The sequence below is a fragment of the Crocuta crocuta genome, unplaced genomic scaffold (genome assembly GCF_008692635.1).
Source record: "Crocuta crocuta isolate KB4526 unplaced genomic scaffold, BGI_CrCroc_1.0 scaffold190, whole genome shotgun sequence".
NCBI classification, from domain to species: domain Eukaryota; kingdom Metazoa; phylum Chordata; class Mammalia; order Carnivora; family Hyaenidae; genus Crocuta; species Crocuta crocuta.
In genome coordinates, this window is record NW_027527955.1 from 9,705,081 (window position 1) to 9,722,906 (window position 17,826).

A 17,826-nucleotide genomic window follows, 5' to 3' on the forward strand; every position below is an offset into this window, starting at 1 on the left:
GTACAAGTTATTTGCCCTCTCTGGCCCTCGGTTTTTTCACTTTATTCACTTCAGGAATACATATTGAGCATTTACTCTGTAATAAGCCCGTTTTTAGGCATTGGGCAAACACAGAGAGGAAGAGGAATAAATAGGAAAAAAACCCTGTCTCATATATCATGTGAATTAGAAGAGCTCACCCATGGAAGTCCCAAGGATCATAATCAGTCTAGAGAAGGCATTTCACAAATCATAATAACTTCCTTCTTTTCCCTTTTCTCTCTGTTCAATATGGCTGGTTTAAAAACTACAATAATTTATATGGCAACTTCCTTTCAAATTTCTTAGCTAAAGCACTGCTGTTAGGATACAAAGAAGTACAATTAGGCTCCTTCCAGAATCTTCCGTAAGATTCTTTAATATGACATCTTTTATCTGAAAATTTGGCTAATATTTCAAGTCACAGTTCTAGAAAAAGTTAATACTCTTCCATTCATGTTAATGCATGGATGTGCTCAGAATCTGCACTCACCATATTACCGCCGCTCTTATGGGTGAGTGTAAATGGGACTGAGAGTCTGACGTCCCAGACTGTTGTTTGCACATCCGCTCCTACCACCTTTCCTCTGGGGCAGTCATCGGTCATTCCTTCACGTGCCAAAACCCATGCTAAAGAAGAGGACATTTTGCACATAATGAGATGAATAAAAAGCTCCCATGTTATAATATGCAAGCTGTAATAAATGCATGCAATGATGTCCGGTGCAGATACACAGTGTTTTACACTGGATGGAAGGTTATGTCTCTTTAGGCAAAAATAAAATAAGGTAATGCTGACTTTTTTTATGTCTGCCTCTACTAATTTGTCAGTGCCTTAAGGCATACATTTCTGATTATAGCTGTGCCTTTAATCCTTTTTTAAATTTTTTAGCTAACTTACATTGGGTGCTAATTATGAAGCAGGTGTGGGGCTAAGTAATTGATAAACATTTAATTATCCTCCTTACACCGCTAAGATTAGGTACTCTAATTTTTTTTCTCACGATACAGATGAGCGAACAGGTTCAGAATGGCCAAATACTTGCCCCAAGTTGCTGGGTTGTGGTGGCTGAGCCCGGCCACAACCCTACGCATCTGTCTCCTAAGACCAAGCTCTGGTCCGTTTCCCATTTTTTTCCCTTTGCCCTGATTCTCTACTTTCATAAGACCCTATCAGGGAAGAGGCCTCAGCTGGGGGTGGGGAGTGAGGTCAGAGTTGGTAGCAAGAACATATGAATTTTCATTTTAGCCCTTCTGGACTCTTGTTTTGTTTTGTTTTTCTTTTCTGTTATCCACTGTATAAAGTTTGATGTAAGTTTTTGAAATAGCCTTAATTTCCTGTCTTATTCCATACTTTTTATATGTGCCGCCTCAAATCCTTTTAAGATTTAATCAAGATGTCAACACGCATACATACATATACTTTCTCTATGTATACGCTTTTGAAAGATAACCATTTTTTTAAAGAAATAAACTCATTTTAAGTGGAAACCCTCCCACCATAGAAGGAAGCAAAGATCTTGGTAAGAGCCCACCTCTGGAATCTCTTCCCTCACTCAAACCACAGCTGTCAGCCGGGGTACTCAGGTACCTACTCATCAGGATGGGGAGAAAGTTGTTTCTCTCGGGGACTCCTGCAGGCAAAGTCTTCATCCTTAGTTCCTGACATACATCTACCATGAGACAGTGCATACTTAAATGTCAACGTTTATTCCTGGAGACACAGGATCTCTTCTGATGTATTTTGATTTTTTTAATGTTTTTTATTTATTTCTGAGAGTGGGGAGAGAATGAGAGCGTGAGCAGGGAGGGTCAGAGAGAGGGAGACAGAATCTGAAGCAGGCTCCAGACTCTGAGCAAACTGTCAGCACAGAGCCCGACGCAGGGCTCGAACCCACGAACTGTGAGATCATGACCTGAGCCGAAGAGGGATGCTTAACCGACGGAGCCACCCAGGCGCCCCTGACGTATCTTGATTTTCCAAATGTGTAACTTTATACTGCAGAGGGCATTCTATTTCTGGGATGAGAAATGAACTCCTCTCCAAATTGCTCTGAGCTTCTGATCTTCCTGAGGGTGAAGACGCCTGCGGTCCCTTGATCCCAGGCCAAGCACAGCCGCTGGTCCCACCTTGGAGTGTGGGCAGAAGCGGCACGTGTAGTAGAAAGGCTCAAGGGGGGTCCAAACATTGTTCCTCAGTTACTTTATCCTGGACCTCACTGAACCTGTTTCTTCTCTTTAAAAGGGAGATAATACTTGCCATCTAGGGTGGGTTAGGGAATTAGGGAAAATATCAAATTCCTGACATACCATGGCCAAAGCCATAGTGGATTTTATGTGCTTGGGGGTATAATTCTATGTGCTGTCATGGGTAAGCCCTGTTGTTTCACAAAGTCTCAAAGCCTAATTTAAACAACGTGGGTTTACCGGGAGAAACATGTCTTGTCTTTTGGGTAGGAGATGAACGCACCATCATTCCGCGTGGAGAGAGGAGCGGACGGGCGAATGCTTCTCCATTACTACTCTGATAGGAGCGGTCTGTGCCACATCGTACCAGGTATGGGACGTCTTAACCAGTCCCACAACTTCCAGGGCTCCTGGGGAATGGTCCCCTCAACAGTTCTCCAGGACGGCTAATAGCCTGCCCAGCCCTCCATAATCTGATTCTTTGCTGTCTTGACCATTACTCCCAAAGTCTTTGGGCCTTTAAAATAAGTTCCCGAACTGCCAAAAGAAGGAATCATTTCCATTTTTAACATTTTAAATTAGGTATTTGCATAGTTATGATAATTCTGCATATATTATTTTGTATCAACCTTTCTCGTGTATTCAGCATTATGGAGAAAGAATCCCTCCATGTTTTTACATGGCCTTTAAAATCCATCTTCAATGGCTGAATGCTATTTCATATGGTAATTAACTAGGCCCCCACTGTTGAATTGGTAGTTGATGCTACTCCTTTGCTATTGTAACCAGTGCTGTGGTGAATATCTTCATCCGTGCTTTTCCCATGTTTATATTATAACCCTGGGACAGATTTCGGGAGGACCTCTTTTTAAAAACATGACCCTTAATGCTTTTACAACTAAATTTTGTTTACATTATCTCTCGAGTTTGCTTGTTTAGTGAGTTAAATGCCTTCCTGAAATAAATGAATAGATGCTGAACTAGAAATTAGAGTGGCAGGGATATATTTGGTATCCAGACATGTACAACTTAAACCTCTACCTGTAGGTTATTTTATTTTTGAATTTTGTTAATCTATCATATGCTGCCTGTCTTGAGGCAGGGCCTGGACTTGGTGAACCCTAGAATGTTCATCAGAAGTTGTGTAACTTGATTATTTTATGACTTTGGCTCCCTCTTGCCATCCCTCACACTAGGTGTCTTCCTGCTGCAGGTATCATTGAGGCCGTGGCTAAAGACTTCTTTGACATTGATGTGACCATGGATATCCTCAGCATGAATAAGGAAGAGGAGAGGACAGGAAAGAAAGAGCATGTTGTGTTTCTGGTTGTGCAGAAGTCTCACAGGCAGAGGGGAAGGGCAAAGCCAAACAGGTTACAAGGCAATCAGGACATCCAGAGAGACCAAGAGGTACTGGGTTTGCTATGTCTTCAGAAAGCCCAGATCCTCCTAGTGGATTTACCAGTCTTAGAACAATCTATGCAAAGGACAGAACCAAATGGACCTTCTGATAGTGGATTGAAGGCAGAGTTTCTCAATCTCTCCATTACTGGCATTTGGGACCAGATCATTCTTTGTGATGATGGGCTGCCCTGTGGATGTGTAGCCACATGCTTAGTCTACCCACTAGATGCAAGCAGCACTCTGCTCCCCACTCCTCAGCTGTGGCAATCAAAAATGTCTCCAGGCATTGCCAAGTGCCCCCAGGGCAGGGGTAGGGGACAGAAATCATTCCTCATTGAGAACCTCTGGGTTAAGAAAACTTGGATAAACATTGGGAAGTATTCTGGGATGAACCTTAGCCTGGAACATTTTCACCTCTGAAAACACCAATACAAAGGCTGAAGATTTGGATTTGGTGGCTTATTTTGCAATCCTTCTAAAACAAATTGACCTTCTAAAGTTCTTAGTGCTCACTTCCATAGCTGGGGCCAGTTAGGGGTCTCGAGTCAATTCGCCATCCTGGGATTGGCTTAGTTGCACTTTGTGTAGTGCACATCTATTTCGGTACTACATATATTAGGTACACAGCTCTCTGCCCACATAGCATAAAAAATATCCAGATAATTCTGTGATTTCTGGAGCACACGGTGTTTATATCTTAGAGCATTCAAAGCCCACCTCAGAGTCTGTTTGCTACAGAATCTTCAACCACAAGAAGACAAGATGTTCATGTGTAATTTTTCTGCCAGCCCTGTCTTGAGATTTGCAAAAAAGTTCTTGCTGCCTTTGGCAGAGAAACATCATGAGGATTAATTAGATAAAAATCTTGGGGATAACAATGTCTCGCTAAAAGTGACCTTGCAAGGCCTTGCTGTTCCTCTGGTCCCAATTATAGTAGAAGGGGCTTGTGTGTCTCCAGTCACATGACCAGTCACATGATCAGACACACATGCTTCTCTCCCTGCTGTCTGTAGGCCCTGGAGGCAGCTTCCCTGAGGATGAAAGAGAAATATTTGAGTGTCTCTGTTTGCCCTGTGAAGAAATCCCACTGGGAAGTTGTGAGAAGTATAGTCATGTTTGGAAAAGGTGAGTGGGCTGTTTTCCCGACCTTGGCTCTCAGAGCAGAATCCTTGCTTGGTGCATACAACTGGGCAAGTCTTCTATGATTATGATGTCACTGATTTCTGCAGAGCTTAGATTTGGCAGGCATGATCTTACACTTTAAAACATCAGATTCTAGGGGCACCTGGGTGGCTCAGTCAGTTAAACGTCCGACTTCGGCTCAGGTCATGATCTCACGGTTCGTGGGTTCGAGCCCCACGTCAGGCTCTGTGCTGACAGCTAGCTCAGAGCCTAGAGTCTGTTTCAGATTCTGTGTCTCCCTCTCTCTGACCCTCCCCTGCTCATGCTCTCTCTCTCGCTCTCAGAAATAAATAAAACATTAAAAAATAAATAAAACATCAGATTCTAACTTGCCCTCCTTTGCCCCTTGTATTTGTGCTGGGTGGCACAGAGACACAGTGTCCCCAGTAATCAGGGACAGTCACTGGAGAGAGGAGGGGAATCTGTCCCAGCTGGTAACTGTGTTGAAAGGAAGGAGGAATGAACACTGATATATTCTCAAGAACATGAATTTTCTCCAGCTTCCCAGGTCTTCTGGACTGGGATGCATTTCAGGCCTGGAAGTCTGTGGTTAATGACCACAGTACCCAGTAGCGCAAAGGATGCTGGATTAGGAGCCAAGAAAGCAGATTGCTGGCTCTGTCCCTGAGGAGCTGTATGGCCTTGAGCAAGGGCCTCCATCCTCCATGTGAAAAATGAAGGCATCAGGCTCTCAAGGTGCCCTTGTTGACACTGAGCCCATCTCATGATCAGCACCTAATGACTGAGCCAGAACGAGAGCCCTGCCCCTCCTGGAGCCAGGAGCTAGAGCCCTCCCCAACATGCCCTGTGGGTCACGGTGACATGCATCGGAGAGGAGGTCTGCAGGGCTCAAAAGGCTGCATTTTGAGTCCCTCAAGCCATGGCAAGCGAGTCAAACACGCAATTGACATCCTTTGTCTGGGAGATTTTCATATCAAAAAGGCTCCATTTCGAATCTCTACCCCCTGCCAAATAGGGCTGTTGGTTAAATTTTCATGTGCCACCCAAAACTGTCAGTCTAAAACGCTCCATGGCAAATGTCCCTGACGCTGGGCCGGGCACACACGCTCTGCTCTGCTAGCTCATTGTCTGGCTGTCACCGTTTCAATGCCGGCTCTGTTTTCCTGGCGAGACGTACTCAATTGGCCCGGAGACTCTTCAGCGGCNAAGCATGTTTTCTATTTGTTTTAATTTGGAAGAATCGCTGTGGCCATCTGGAGACGCCGAGGGGGCCTGAGATAGAGAGTGGGGACTGCTCTGTGGCCACAAAACATTTAAGACACCCTCCCAAGCTCTGCTCCGCACCAGGTTGGTGGTGTGAGCAGCCTCTGAACAGGACTCTCCTTTCCTACATCCAGGGCATCTCGTGAACACCTTTGTGCCAGTTTACCCCCAGCGGCTCTGGATTGAACAGAAGACGTTCTGCAATGCTTTTCCTTTCCACATTGTATTTGATGAATCAGTAAGGGGCCCTTTCCTTCTGTAGCTTGGATTGGGGATAAACTGGAAAGGGAGTGTGTCGTATAGTCTTTCACGGCTGGTGGGGACTTTCAAGTCCCTGAGTTGTCTCCAGAGTTTGGGAGATAAGGATTTAGCCTGGCATGACCATTGACTTCCTTTTCACTGTGGCATCCTACAGAAACCAGAGTGCAGGGTCTTCTCTACAGACATGGGGGAGGGTGGGGGCGGGGCGGTGGGGAGGCAGCAGCACCAAGGGTCTGCACTGATGAGTGCATGGGAAGGTTTGTCATTAGAGAAAAATGATGGGACACCAAGAGAAGAAAGAATGTGGTCAGTAATGGCAGGGTGGAATTCTAGACGTGACCCCCTCCGCTCGCCATCCTAGTGGCCACTGTGGATATCTCGGTCCCACTAGGGTTCTCTCTCTGCATCTGGAAGGCAGGGGAGAAGTCTGTGCCAACTCATGCCACTGTCCTGTGGGAGCTGTGAGGATGACCACTGATGGCAAATGTTTGGTTGTTATCAATTTCCTGGGATGAAATATATATCAACTGAAGTGATTATGAGCTCATTTCAAAGGCAATTAGGCAAAATCAATTTGGTCAAAAAATCAGTTAAAATGGCTTCAGGTAATTGTGATTTTCTCTGCTATTTATTTGAATGCAGAGATGTGTTTGAATGATCACCTACCAGTTGACTGCTGGATACAGATTCTAAGAAATTTACTCATTTGAGGGTCATCTTTGCTTGCAAAGAATTGATCTAACTAAGGAAATCTAATACTCTTATAAGAAACAATTAGGGAGGGGCACCTGGGTAGCTCAGTCCGTTAAGAGTCTGACTCTTGATTTTGGCTCAGGTCATGATCTCAATAACTAGGGAATTATAAAGTAATGTACTTTGGCTTTCCTCCAATAACATGAGGATATTATTATTACTATTATAATGTTTTAAATTCTGGTGTACTTTTTTTTTTTACTTTTTTATTTTTGAGAGAGAGAGAGAGAGAGAGAGAGAGAGAGAGATCCCAACCAGGCTCTGCACTGTCAACACGGAGCCAGACTTGGGGCTCAGTCTCACAAACTGTGAGATCATGACCTGAGCTGAAATCAAGAGTCAGATGTTTAACTGACTGAGTCACCCAGGTGCCCCTGATGTCCTTTTAAAACCTCTTTTTCTTTTTAAGTTTTCGGCAGAGAATAACATAAAATTTGATGATAGTTATTTCATAATGTGAAGTTGATTTCTGCAGCCTGACAGAGTGCCTGTGGTTAGTGAAGTTATGTATTTCTGGACAGCTTTTGCAGGCATGGGATATTTTATGTACACTTTGCTTCTTTCTTCTGTGTGTTCCCTGGAAACAGCAGTAAAAAATGTCTCCCCGCCTCCATGATGAATGCCTTCACCTGGGCCTGGGTGTCAAATCTAAGTTACAGAAGTGGCTAGTTTCTTTATTAATGAATTCTGAGAAGTCCCACAAAGCTAGGGAAGAACTGTTAATCCAAATGAAACATTTAACCTCTGTTTCTCATTAGTCAATGATAACGCTTTCGAGCACCCCACACTATCCTTTCCTCTTTCAGAGATTAGCTGCAGATTTGATTTTTAAATAATATTCATTACTTCTATGGTGTCTCACCATTACTGATCCCTTTTCGTGAGTCGCAAAGCATGCAGGATGATGTTTGCAAAGGTAAGTTCATGGGGCAGGCTGCTTTCTGTCCCCGGTCTCACACCTGTCCTCTGTGGATAGCTGAGGGTCAAGCAAGCTGGAGTGAATATTCAGAAGTATGTACCAGGACTCCAAACCCAGAAGATTCGATTAGATGAGTATTTCTCCATCGTTCATCCCCAAGTTACCTTCAACATTTTCAGCATCTGCAAATTTATCAACAGTCAGTTTGTCCTGAAGGCACGAAGAGAAAGAATGCCTGAGGCATGGAGAAGTCAACCCGCACTCAAACTGCGAGGTAAGTAACTCATCCTTTCCCATTGTTCTCTGCCCTTTGGGAGATTGCTCAGAAAGGGACCAGGCAGTTTTCCGATTTCCTCAGAAAAGTTGGAGGCTGCCACTGGAGAACTAGTGAGAAGCCTTAAATGTTTATTTTTATTTTTGAGAGAGCGAGTGAGAGCACACGCAAGCAGGAGAGTGGGAGAGAGAAGGGGACAGAGGCTCTGAAGCGGGCTCTATGCTGACAGCAGAGAGAAAGCCGGGACGCGGGGCTTGAATTCACAAACTAGGAGATCATGGCCTGAGTCAGACGCTTAACTGACTGAGCCACCAGGTGCCCCTAGTGAGGAGCTTTAAAACACTGAGTGTAGCAAGCCATGGCCGGGTGGTGACAAAGGAACAGATTCAGGAGATAATTAAGGCGGAAGTTGGAGACTGGATACAGGCATTGAAAAAGAAAGAAAATATTTAGAAAACGATCAGCGTTTTTGCCCCTGTACCTGGGTGATGAAGGTGTGATTAACTGAGAAAAGACATGATATGAACTCCTTCGAGGCAGGGACTTTGCCCATTTGGGTCACTGCTGTATCCTCCATGCCTAAAACAGTGTGCCTGGCTCACAGTAGGGACTAAGTACATGTGTGATGAAGTAATTAAACAGAAGATTTGCAGGGGAGCTTGAAGGTGAGTTCACTTGCAGACTTCCATGTATCAGTATTAATAGGCAATTTAAAAAAAATCACTGTTGATGGGAGTATAAATTGTCACAATCCTTTTAGAGGGCATTTTAGCAATATGCATCAAAAACATTTAAAAATGAGCATACTCAGGGCGCCTGGGTGGCTCAGTCGGTTGAGCATCCAACCTCGGCTCAGGTCATGATCTCACGGTTTGTGGGTTCGAGCCCCGTGTTGGGCTCTGTGCTGACAGCTTGGAGCCTGAAGCCTGTTTCAGATTCTGTGTCCCTCTCTCGCTCTGCTCCTTCCCTGCTCATTCTCTGTCTCTTTCACTCTCTCAAGGATAAATAAACATTAAAAATTTTTTTAAAAAATGAGCATATTCTTTGCCTTAGTAATTCCATTTCTAAGATTATATCCTTAACAAAATAGTCACTATTATACACAATGACTTACCTTAAGCTTGGTCATTGCAATGCTGTTTATAGGCTGAAAAAAGGGGCATAATATAATCAATGCTAGCTAACTGCTTAAATAAAATACAGTATAATCAATATAGCCAAAAAGTACAATGTAATCTACATTTATGCCATGGAAGGATATATCTATTATAAATTTTAAGTGAAAAAATTCAGATTCCAGAAAAAAGATGGCAGATAACCCCATTTTTTAGTAATTATCTGAGTGGTGTGATTATGAGTGATTTAAAAAAAAATTTTAATTAAAATATTTTTAAAGTTTATTTTTGAGAGAGAGAGAGAGAGAGACAGAGTATGAGTGGGGGGAGGGGAGAGAGGGAGAGAGGGAAACACAGAATCTGAAGCAGGCCCTAGGCTCTCTGAGCTGTCAGCACAGAGCCCGATCTGGGGCTCAAACCCACAAACCGCAAGATCTTGACCTGAGCAGAAGTCTGGCACTTAACCGACTGAGCCACCCAGGCTCCTCTATGGGTGACTTTTATTTATTTATTTATTTTATTTTTAAATATTTTTTAATGTTTGTTTATTTCTGAAAGACAGAGTGTGAGTGGCAGAGGGGCAGAGAGAGAGGGAGACAGGGAATCTGAAGCAGGCTCCAGGCTCTGAGCTAGCTGTCAGCCCAGAGTCCGCTGCGGGGCTTGAATCCAGGAACTGTGAGATCATGACCTGAGCCAAAATCGGACACCTAACTAATTGAGCCACCTAGGCGCCCCCTATGGGTGATATTTATTATCGTCTTCAGCAGTTTTCATTTTCTGCAATGCATGTGTACCACTTTTTAATAAAATAATAAACAGATCTGTTTTTAAGGAGATATGCATCTTGAGTTCAGGAAGCAAGTTTTCTCTGGAAATTCAGATTCATTGTCAGCATGGTGTAGGATGCAATTGTGGGATACTAAGAGAGAATACCAAGACAGAGCCCCAGGGAACACCAGCACTGAAGGAATGAGCAAAATAATCTAAGGGGAAAAATTGAAAGAAGTGTCAGGGAAGTTCCTGAAAGTGAGGTTTCAGGGAGGGAGCTCTGCACACCATCCTACAGCAGAAGGCCTCAGCAAGGGAGAGAGAAGCAGACCCGTATTGGAGTAGGTAGTCTGGAGGCCATAGATGGGGCCACTTCCAAGTAAAATAGGCGCTGTGAGCCAGGGAAGATGGGTAAGTGGAGACAGGATGTATAGACAGATGGCTCTCAAATTTGGCTAAAAGGGAAGGGGTGAGACTGTGCAGTGGATACAAGGGCATATTGTGCGGGTGCTGATCTGGTGACGTGCTATATTGTCACTTCTCTCTGTCACGGGAAGGCCAGATGATCTGGATGGAGTCCGTGCGGTGCATGATATACTTGTGCTCCCCGAAGGTCCGCAGCCTGCAAGAGATGGAGGAGCGCAGGATGCACCTGTCTGACATTGCCCCGCACGACACCACCCGGGACCTCGTCCTCCTGAATCAGCAGCGGCTGGCTGAGATCGAGCTGTCCAACCAGCTGGAGAGGAAGAAGGAGGAGCTGCGGGTCCTCTCCAAGCATTTGGCCATAGAAAAGAAGAAAACAGAGACCTTGCTTTATGCCATGCTGCCGGAACATGTGGCCAATCAGCTGAAGGAGGGCAAAAAGGTCGCCGCAGGTAAAGCACTCCCTCCCCTTCATGGGGGCCTCTGTGGTCCGGAGCACAGGCTCCGAAACCAGACAGATCTGGGTTTGAATTCTGGCTCTGTCCCTTGTTAGCAACATGACCTTGGGCTGGTTACTTAAGCTGCACGTCCTCAGTTTTCTTCTCCCAACATTAAGAATAATAAAAGTAATACCAGAGTGAAACGTGGATTAAATAAAAGTGCCTGTCAATGACACCCACCTACAGCACATTCTCTAAGACCTGAAAGCCATGGCCTGAGACTGGCCTTTTTGTTAGTGACCACGAATAGGGTTTGTTACTCTAACTGGAAAAAATACACCCACACATTAGCTAAATCACAGGGTGCCTCTGAAGACCATTCTGGGAGGGCACGCCATTTCTGGAGGAAAGGATGTCATGTTTACTCTGAACTCACTTTCCATTTGCGATGGGTGCGTGTTCACCCCCAGACATGCGTGGTAAACTCAATGCCAGGGTGCTGCCAGGTTGTGAGGACCCAAGGAGTTCCTGGTCCTGTGGGTTTGACAGGTATATACAGAAATTTCACCGGGGCGGTGGTAGCCAAAGGAAAGGAAACTAATGTGCATTAAAGAGCAATTATTGTGCCAGGATCTGTGTTAGACATTTTTATACATGCCATTTCATTTAATTCTCTGAACTTTCTATGAGCGAGGTGTTATTATCCAAAACAGCTGACTAATCTACGTTCACTCCAGTTTATGAGTAAAAGAGCTGAAAACTCATCAGAAGTCTATCTAACTCCAAAATCCATACTTTTTCCATTACAAAGGTGTGGAAATACAGATGCCAGGGAAATTAATGATAAATAGATGTCAGAAAGGAAGAGACAGGGGGCAGGGACTGTGAGGCTTTGTATATATCAAGTATATGGCACTTGAGTTAAACCTTGAGACTTTATTTCAGAAAAAAAAAGAAGGGAAAGGTACTTTGGGAGAATGGGATTATAGGAGCAAAGGTGAGGCAACCTCAAGATAAATACCGTAGGGCACTGTCCGTGGAACATGGGGGTCCATGGCAGAGTGGTGCCAGGTGAGGCTGGGCACAGAGGGTGAGGCTTAGGGGAGGATTCCCTGAGGTGTGGTTTTTTGTTCTCATTATAGGGGAAGTTTCATGATTAGTTTAATGAATAGGATTTTGGCTGCAGTAGAGGGGGGCAGCCTCAAAGCCAATCACGGTGCAGGTGAGTGATAGTAAAGGCCTGAATTAAGGCAGCACAAGTGGGGATCAGCAGGATTTTCATCACGGAGAAGACAGGGAAGGGAAGAGATAGGAGTCAGTGTTGGGTGTGACGTTTCTGGCATAGAAACACGTGGTACTTTATTCTGAGGCAAAACTAGGAAGAAGGGCAGGTTTGAGGGGAAGGTGGGATGGTCGGTTTTAGAAGTGCTGAGTTTGAAATGCCTGTAGGATCCTCTACATGACACGACCAGTAGGTAGTTAGGAACTGCGGGGGGAGCTCAAAGGAAATTCCCAGGGTCAGCTATCGATCTAGGAATTATTGCAGTGTGGGTGGTGGGTAAACACTGACTCTATGAGCTCTAAAGAAGGTCATCTAGGGGGCATGAAGGTGAGAAGGGAAGAGAGTTAGGTTTTGGAGCTTAAGGAACACCTATTATTTAAGAAGGAAGAAAAGTCAGTGGAATATGTAAAATAAGGAGCTCAGAAGGATAGGGAGAATATGAAGAGAGGGTAGGCCAGAAGCCAGAAGGAAGAGAAAGTTCCATGAAGGAGGGATTATCACCAGAGGTATAAATGATACAGAGGGCACCCAGCTGTGTTCAGGCAGTCGCATGTTTAGTCATCCAACAAGTTTTTATTGAGGATCTACTACATGCCAGGCCCTGCTCAAGGTGCTGGGGATACAGCAGAGTACAAAGTCTCATCTCATGGAGCTTACAGTCCAGTGGGGAAGATAGAGGGACAGTAAGCAAATAAAAATACCATATAAAATATGCCATGTAAGGCTTAGGGGGAAGGGAGCAGCAATCAGGCTAAAAGGATAGAGTCTAGGGACTCTTATTCTAGATAGAGTGGCAAAGGAAGTTCTCACTGAGGTTGTTACTTCTGAGATGTGAGACAGAGCCCCTTGGATATTGGAGAAAAGAGAGGTCGGAGAAAAGAGGCAGAGGAAACAGCAGGTGCAAGGGCCCTAAGCAGGAGGCACTTGCGAACCCCCAAGGAGGCCAGTGTGCCTGGAGTGGAGTAAGTCAGAGAGCAAAGAGACATGAGATGTAGGGTGGGGACAGAGGAGACCCCTTATTGGCCATGATAAGGATTTTCTTTCCTTTGTTTGTTTGTTTCTGAGCAGGAGAGAGTGCATGAGCAGGGAAGAGGCGGGGGGGAGGGGGCAAGAGGGAATCTTAAGTAGCACAGAGCCTTGACACAGGGCTTGATGTGGGGCTTGATCCCACAACCGGGGAATCATGACCTGAGCCAAAACCAAGAGCCAGGCACTCAACCGGTTGAGCCACCCAGGCACCCCAAAGATTTTCTATTTTAGTCTCAGTGCGCTGAAGTCATGGACTTGGAGGGTCTGACTTAAACACATCATCTGGCTGCTGTATGGCAATTAGCAAGACTGGGAGCAGCCCATGGAGTTAGGAGGGCATGCTGAGGACATGGTAGCTTCCCCGTCACACACAGATAGTGGAACTCATCACCTCATGTGACCAGTCTCTGTGAGCCCCAACCTGGGCCTCCTGTAGTTCAGGCTCTGCAGCAGCCTACCTTCCAGAAGCTTCTCTGTAAGCCAGTGCCGACCCAACCTATTTCTCTCCTGCCACGGCTCTCATCACACCTTACTGAGTATTTATTTACTCCTACATCTCCTTTACTGGACCGGGAGCACCTTAAGGGCAGAGGTCCCGTCTGCTCCATGTTACACGTGTCTCCTGAATGATGACTAGCTCGTAGCAGGCACTCAGTGAGCGTCTGTTGGCTGAATGGAATTGGCTTCTTTCTCCCAAGGCTCAGTCAGATTTGGTTCCCAAAGGGCATTTGGATCTAGAATTCATAGAATGATTATCCCATAACCTCGGCTCTCACTGACATTCAGTTTATGTTACAGGAGAATTTAAAACCTGCACAATTCTTTTTAGTGACGTGGTGACATTTACTAACATCTGCGCCGCCTGCCAACCTATCCAAATAGTGAACATGCTGAATTCAATGTATTCCAAGTTTGATAGATTAACCAGCGTCCATGAGGTCTACAAAGTAAGTGTTTGCGGACTGTGTGTGTGTGTGTGTGTGTGTCACAGTGTGTTTAGGCCGGGCGGGAACTTGGTTATAAGTCTTCCTCTGTCTCTCTCTTCACTGTCCTATGGTTTGGTGTCGATGGGAGTGGGGTGAGGAGGTAGAGCTAAAAGGGAATTGGAGATATTTTAGCAAGTTTAGTTTTTTAGGAATCCTTTTATAATACCCAGTGCTAAAATGCCTTTGAGGGGCACACTGTTTTCCCAGAGAATAACTTTACCCCTTCAATTTAGCAGAGAGTCTAATCTAAATAATGTATGTCTGATATATAGCATCATACACTAACTCAGGAACTTTGTCTTCTCTGGAACTTCCACCAGAAGCAGAAAGTCTTTGGGCTATCTCATGGTGGTTTTCTGAGTCACTTTTCTTCTCATCCCCTCCCTTATGTTCCTTATCCTCCTGGCAAATCACCACCAGTTTTGATAGGGTCTTTCTGTCAAAATGTGGACAATGACAAAAATATTTAGTGGGATATATTTGATGTATTAAGGAAACCATCTGAATATCCCCTTTTTCCCCCTGACAGGTGGAAACAATAGGAGATGCTTATATGGTGGTAGGGGGCGTCCCTGTGCCCATTGGAAGCCATGCTCAGAGAGTGGCTAACTTTGCCTTGGGAATGAGAATTTCTGCAAAAGAAGTGATGAATCCTGTTACTGGAGAGCCCATCCAGGTAGAGAGAAACTGAGTAACTTTGCTTGCTACCAGCCATATCATACACTAAAGAGGAGAATTCTGTTTATTAGTCTGCTCAGATAGCTACTGGGCATGTTAAAGTAATTATAATGGGTTATTTTTCCCAACTCTTGTCTTCTCTTGCATAGGTTTTAAGTAATAGAAATATTAGTAAGAGTATTATCATCCCAACTTTTCTTAAATTTCAGAGGAGGCTTTCAAGCTTGGGATTTTCATGTGATTTACCACAAGCTTCTTTCTCTATAATTTGGGACAGTGCTGAGCACACCTCTCCATTTACTTTACAGGACTCAATCCATCTTGATATTGGGCTCTTTTATTTAAAAAAATTTTTAATGTTTATTTATTTTTGAGAGAGATAGAAAGCAGGAGAGGGGCAGAAAGAGAAGGAGACACAGATCCAAAGTAAGCTCCAGGCTCCAAGCTGTCAGCACAGAGCCTGACACAGGGCTTGAACCCATGAACCACAAGATTATGACCTAAGCTGAAGTCAGGGCTCAGCTGATTGAGCCACCCAATAACCCCTATATCTGGCTCTTTTATAATTCCTGCTTTTTTATTTGAGCATTCCATTTAACAAGTGTTCACCCCCTCCCGCCCCTGGGGAAATTGTGTCCTCAGCCTGCCTTCTTCCAGGTGCACAAGTCAGGCTGAGGCGGGAAACTGCTTCCAGCCAGCAATCCATGCACCAGGTGCCATGGGAGGCTTAAAGTAGCATTCCTCTACTCTCTCCTTTCTCTGCTCTCCTTTCTCACAAGAACCTACTCTTCGAGGCACGGACGTTTGTTCACACTATAAAAGACGGACAATTCTGGAGACGAAAAGTAGGTGTCCTCTTCTGTCTGCTCAGCAGATTCTTGCTGCCCTGAGATGCCTTAGAGTGGGGCTTCTGCATTTTAAAATGGAATCCCGGGGCACTTGGGTGGCTTAGTCGGTTAAGCGTCCAACTTTCGCTTAGGTCATGATCTCGCGGTTCGTGGGTTCGAGCCCCGCGTCGGGCTCTGTGCTGGCTGCCAGCTCAGAGCCTGGAGCCAATTTCAGAGTCTGTATCTCCCTCTCTCTCTGACCCTCCCCTGCTCATGCTGTCTCTCTCTCTCTCTCCTAGAAATAAATAAAAAATATTTAAAAATAAAATAAAATGGAATCCCTTCTCTGATCCTGGCAGCCAGGTCTTCGAAATAAACTGTAGCCAACTGAAAATCAGGAAGACAAGTATAAGACTGAAGGGGATTTTTCTAATTATGACCCCTATATAGGAGATTCTGAAGACGCATTCTGCGCACCCTCACCACGAGTTAGACGCTGAGAATCACTGAAGGTTCTGGTTACTGTGTGCGTTGCAAGAGTCTGAGTAAGAGTAATTTCATGTAGTTGCAGGAACTACATATCCACAATATTTGGTCCATTGTAAACACACAGATACAGCTATTGAATAAAAGCCCCTGTATCATAAATAAAAAATCAAGATGGGGGGGTGATGAGGGAATGAGATAAGAATGTCAGATAAGATATATGTGTTTCAGTTACAGGGCTCTATTATAAGCCATGGAAGAAAAAAAGAATTGAAAATATATTATTGTTGTGTAAATTGTGTATGTGCAGGCATAGCTATAGAGATGAAAGTAATGCCCTACCAATAAGAATGAAATTAAACAATGAATTCCTGGAAACTATCATAGTGAAATACCCAGAAGAAAACAGGAAAAGATGTTATCAAGTTTAAGATAAGAACAGGGACTTAGTGAGGAGCATCATTAAATATCTAACAGAAACAACACACCATGTGGATTTATTTAAGGAAGTAGGGAAAAGGACTCGAAAGATTTCTCTCTCTTAAAAGAACTGTGCTGCCATTTCAACAATTTTTAAATTAGTACTCTTTGAGATCTTCTATTATTTCATTCATATTTCCCTCAGTATACAAGTAATGAGGTCCTACTCTGCATGAGACAGTATGACTCGGTGTTTGACAGGCTCATTTTCCTAGAGGAATGTATCTTCTTATTTCAGGGAGAAGAAAATCTGGCATGAAAAGATAACTAAGTCTGGTTAGGATATAGAAAGCTGCAAGAGACTGCTTTTCCCATACTAGTAGTTAAAAAAAATCAGTGAGCAAAGAAATATAAATGAATTGATTTCAGAAAGCAACCAGCTTTCTGGTTACGTTCATGTCTAGTAGAGCTGCAGGTGAGGAAAGAAAGAAACCAGTCTGAATTTTGGTGAACTTTAATGGCCACATGGAGGCTAGCATGATAGGTTAGAATTTCAAAGATCCTGTCTTTGATAAGTTCTAGCCACAGAATCTGTACCCATCTACCAACTCTCGCACGGCCTTCACCAAGTACTTGTGGTTATTCAGCAAAGGTTGGGGTTAGGGAAGGAGAGCTGAGAGAAACCCCCAATCCCTGAGGTATGTGAGGCCCTCTCCACATGCAAGTCAGTGGCCCATGGATGGGTAGTGTTAGAGTCAGAGAACAGACAGAAATCCCTATGAGGTATTCTTGGCCTTTACTAAGTACACTACAATGACACTTTGAAGTCTGGGGGCAGAGAAGAATGGTAAAGAGAAATCTCCCAATGTGCAGAGAGCCAGCATGAGACTAAAGAGCAAGGAGACCCCCAAACACCTCACCTTGCCATTAGGCTGTAAATCAGAAAGAAATCTTCCACAATTAAAAAGCTGGAGACTTGCTGTAAAGTATAAGAGGGTTTCCAGAACCTTGCTGGTGCTCACATCCCAAGCCCTGATGGGGAGAAAGTCCTGATCTAGCCTTCATAATATTTGAAATCAGATATTGCATGGAATCTAGCAATATCTTTGAAAAAAAGCCCAGATGCAACACAAATACAGATGAAATT

The 17,826-nt window shown here is 44.3% G+C and overlaps 1 protein-coding gene across 1 annotated transcript in view; it reads left to right on the forward strand.

Annotated features, from left to right (window-relative positions):
• The window catches only part of LOC144222155 (guanylate cyclase soluble subunit beta-2-like), a 77,800-nt gene that overhangs the window by 41,381 nt on the left and 18,593 nt on the right, over positions 1-17,826 (forward strand). The window contains exons 5-12 of the mRNA XM_077752669.1: positions 2,476-2,575; positions 3,419-3,615; positions 4,623-4,734; positions 6,150-6,253; positions 8,006-8,222; positions 10,663-10,983; positions 14,081-14,229; positions 14,798-14,944. Of these exons, the coding sequence (XP_077608795.1) occupies positions 2,476-2,575; positions 3,419-3,615; positions 4,623-4,734; positions 6,150-6,253; positions 8,006-8,222; positions 10,663-10,983; positions 14,081-14,229; positions 14,798-14,944 (1,347 nt within the window). The remainder of the gene's footprint in view (positions 1-2,475; positions 2,576-3,418; positions 3,616-4,622; positions 4,735-6,149; positions 6,254-8,005; positions 8,223-10,662; positions 10,984-14,080; positions 14,230-14,797; positions 14,945-17,826) is intronic.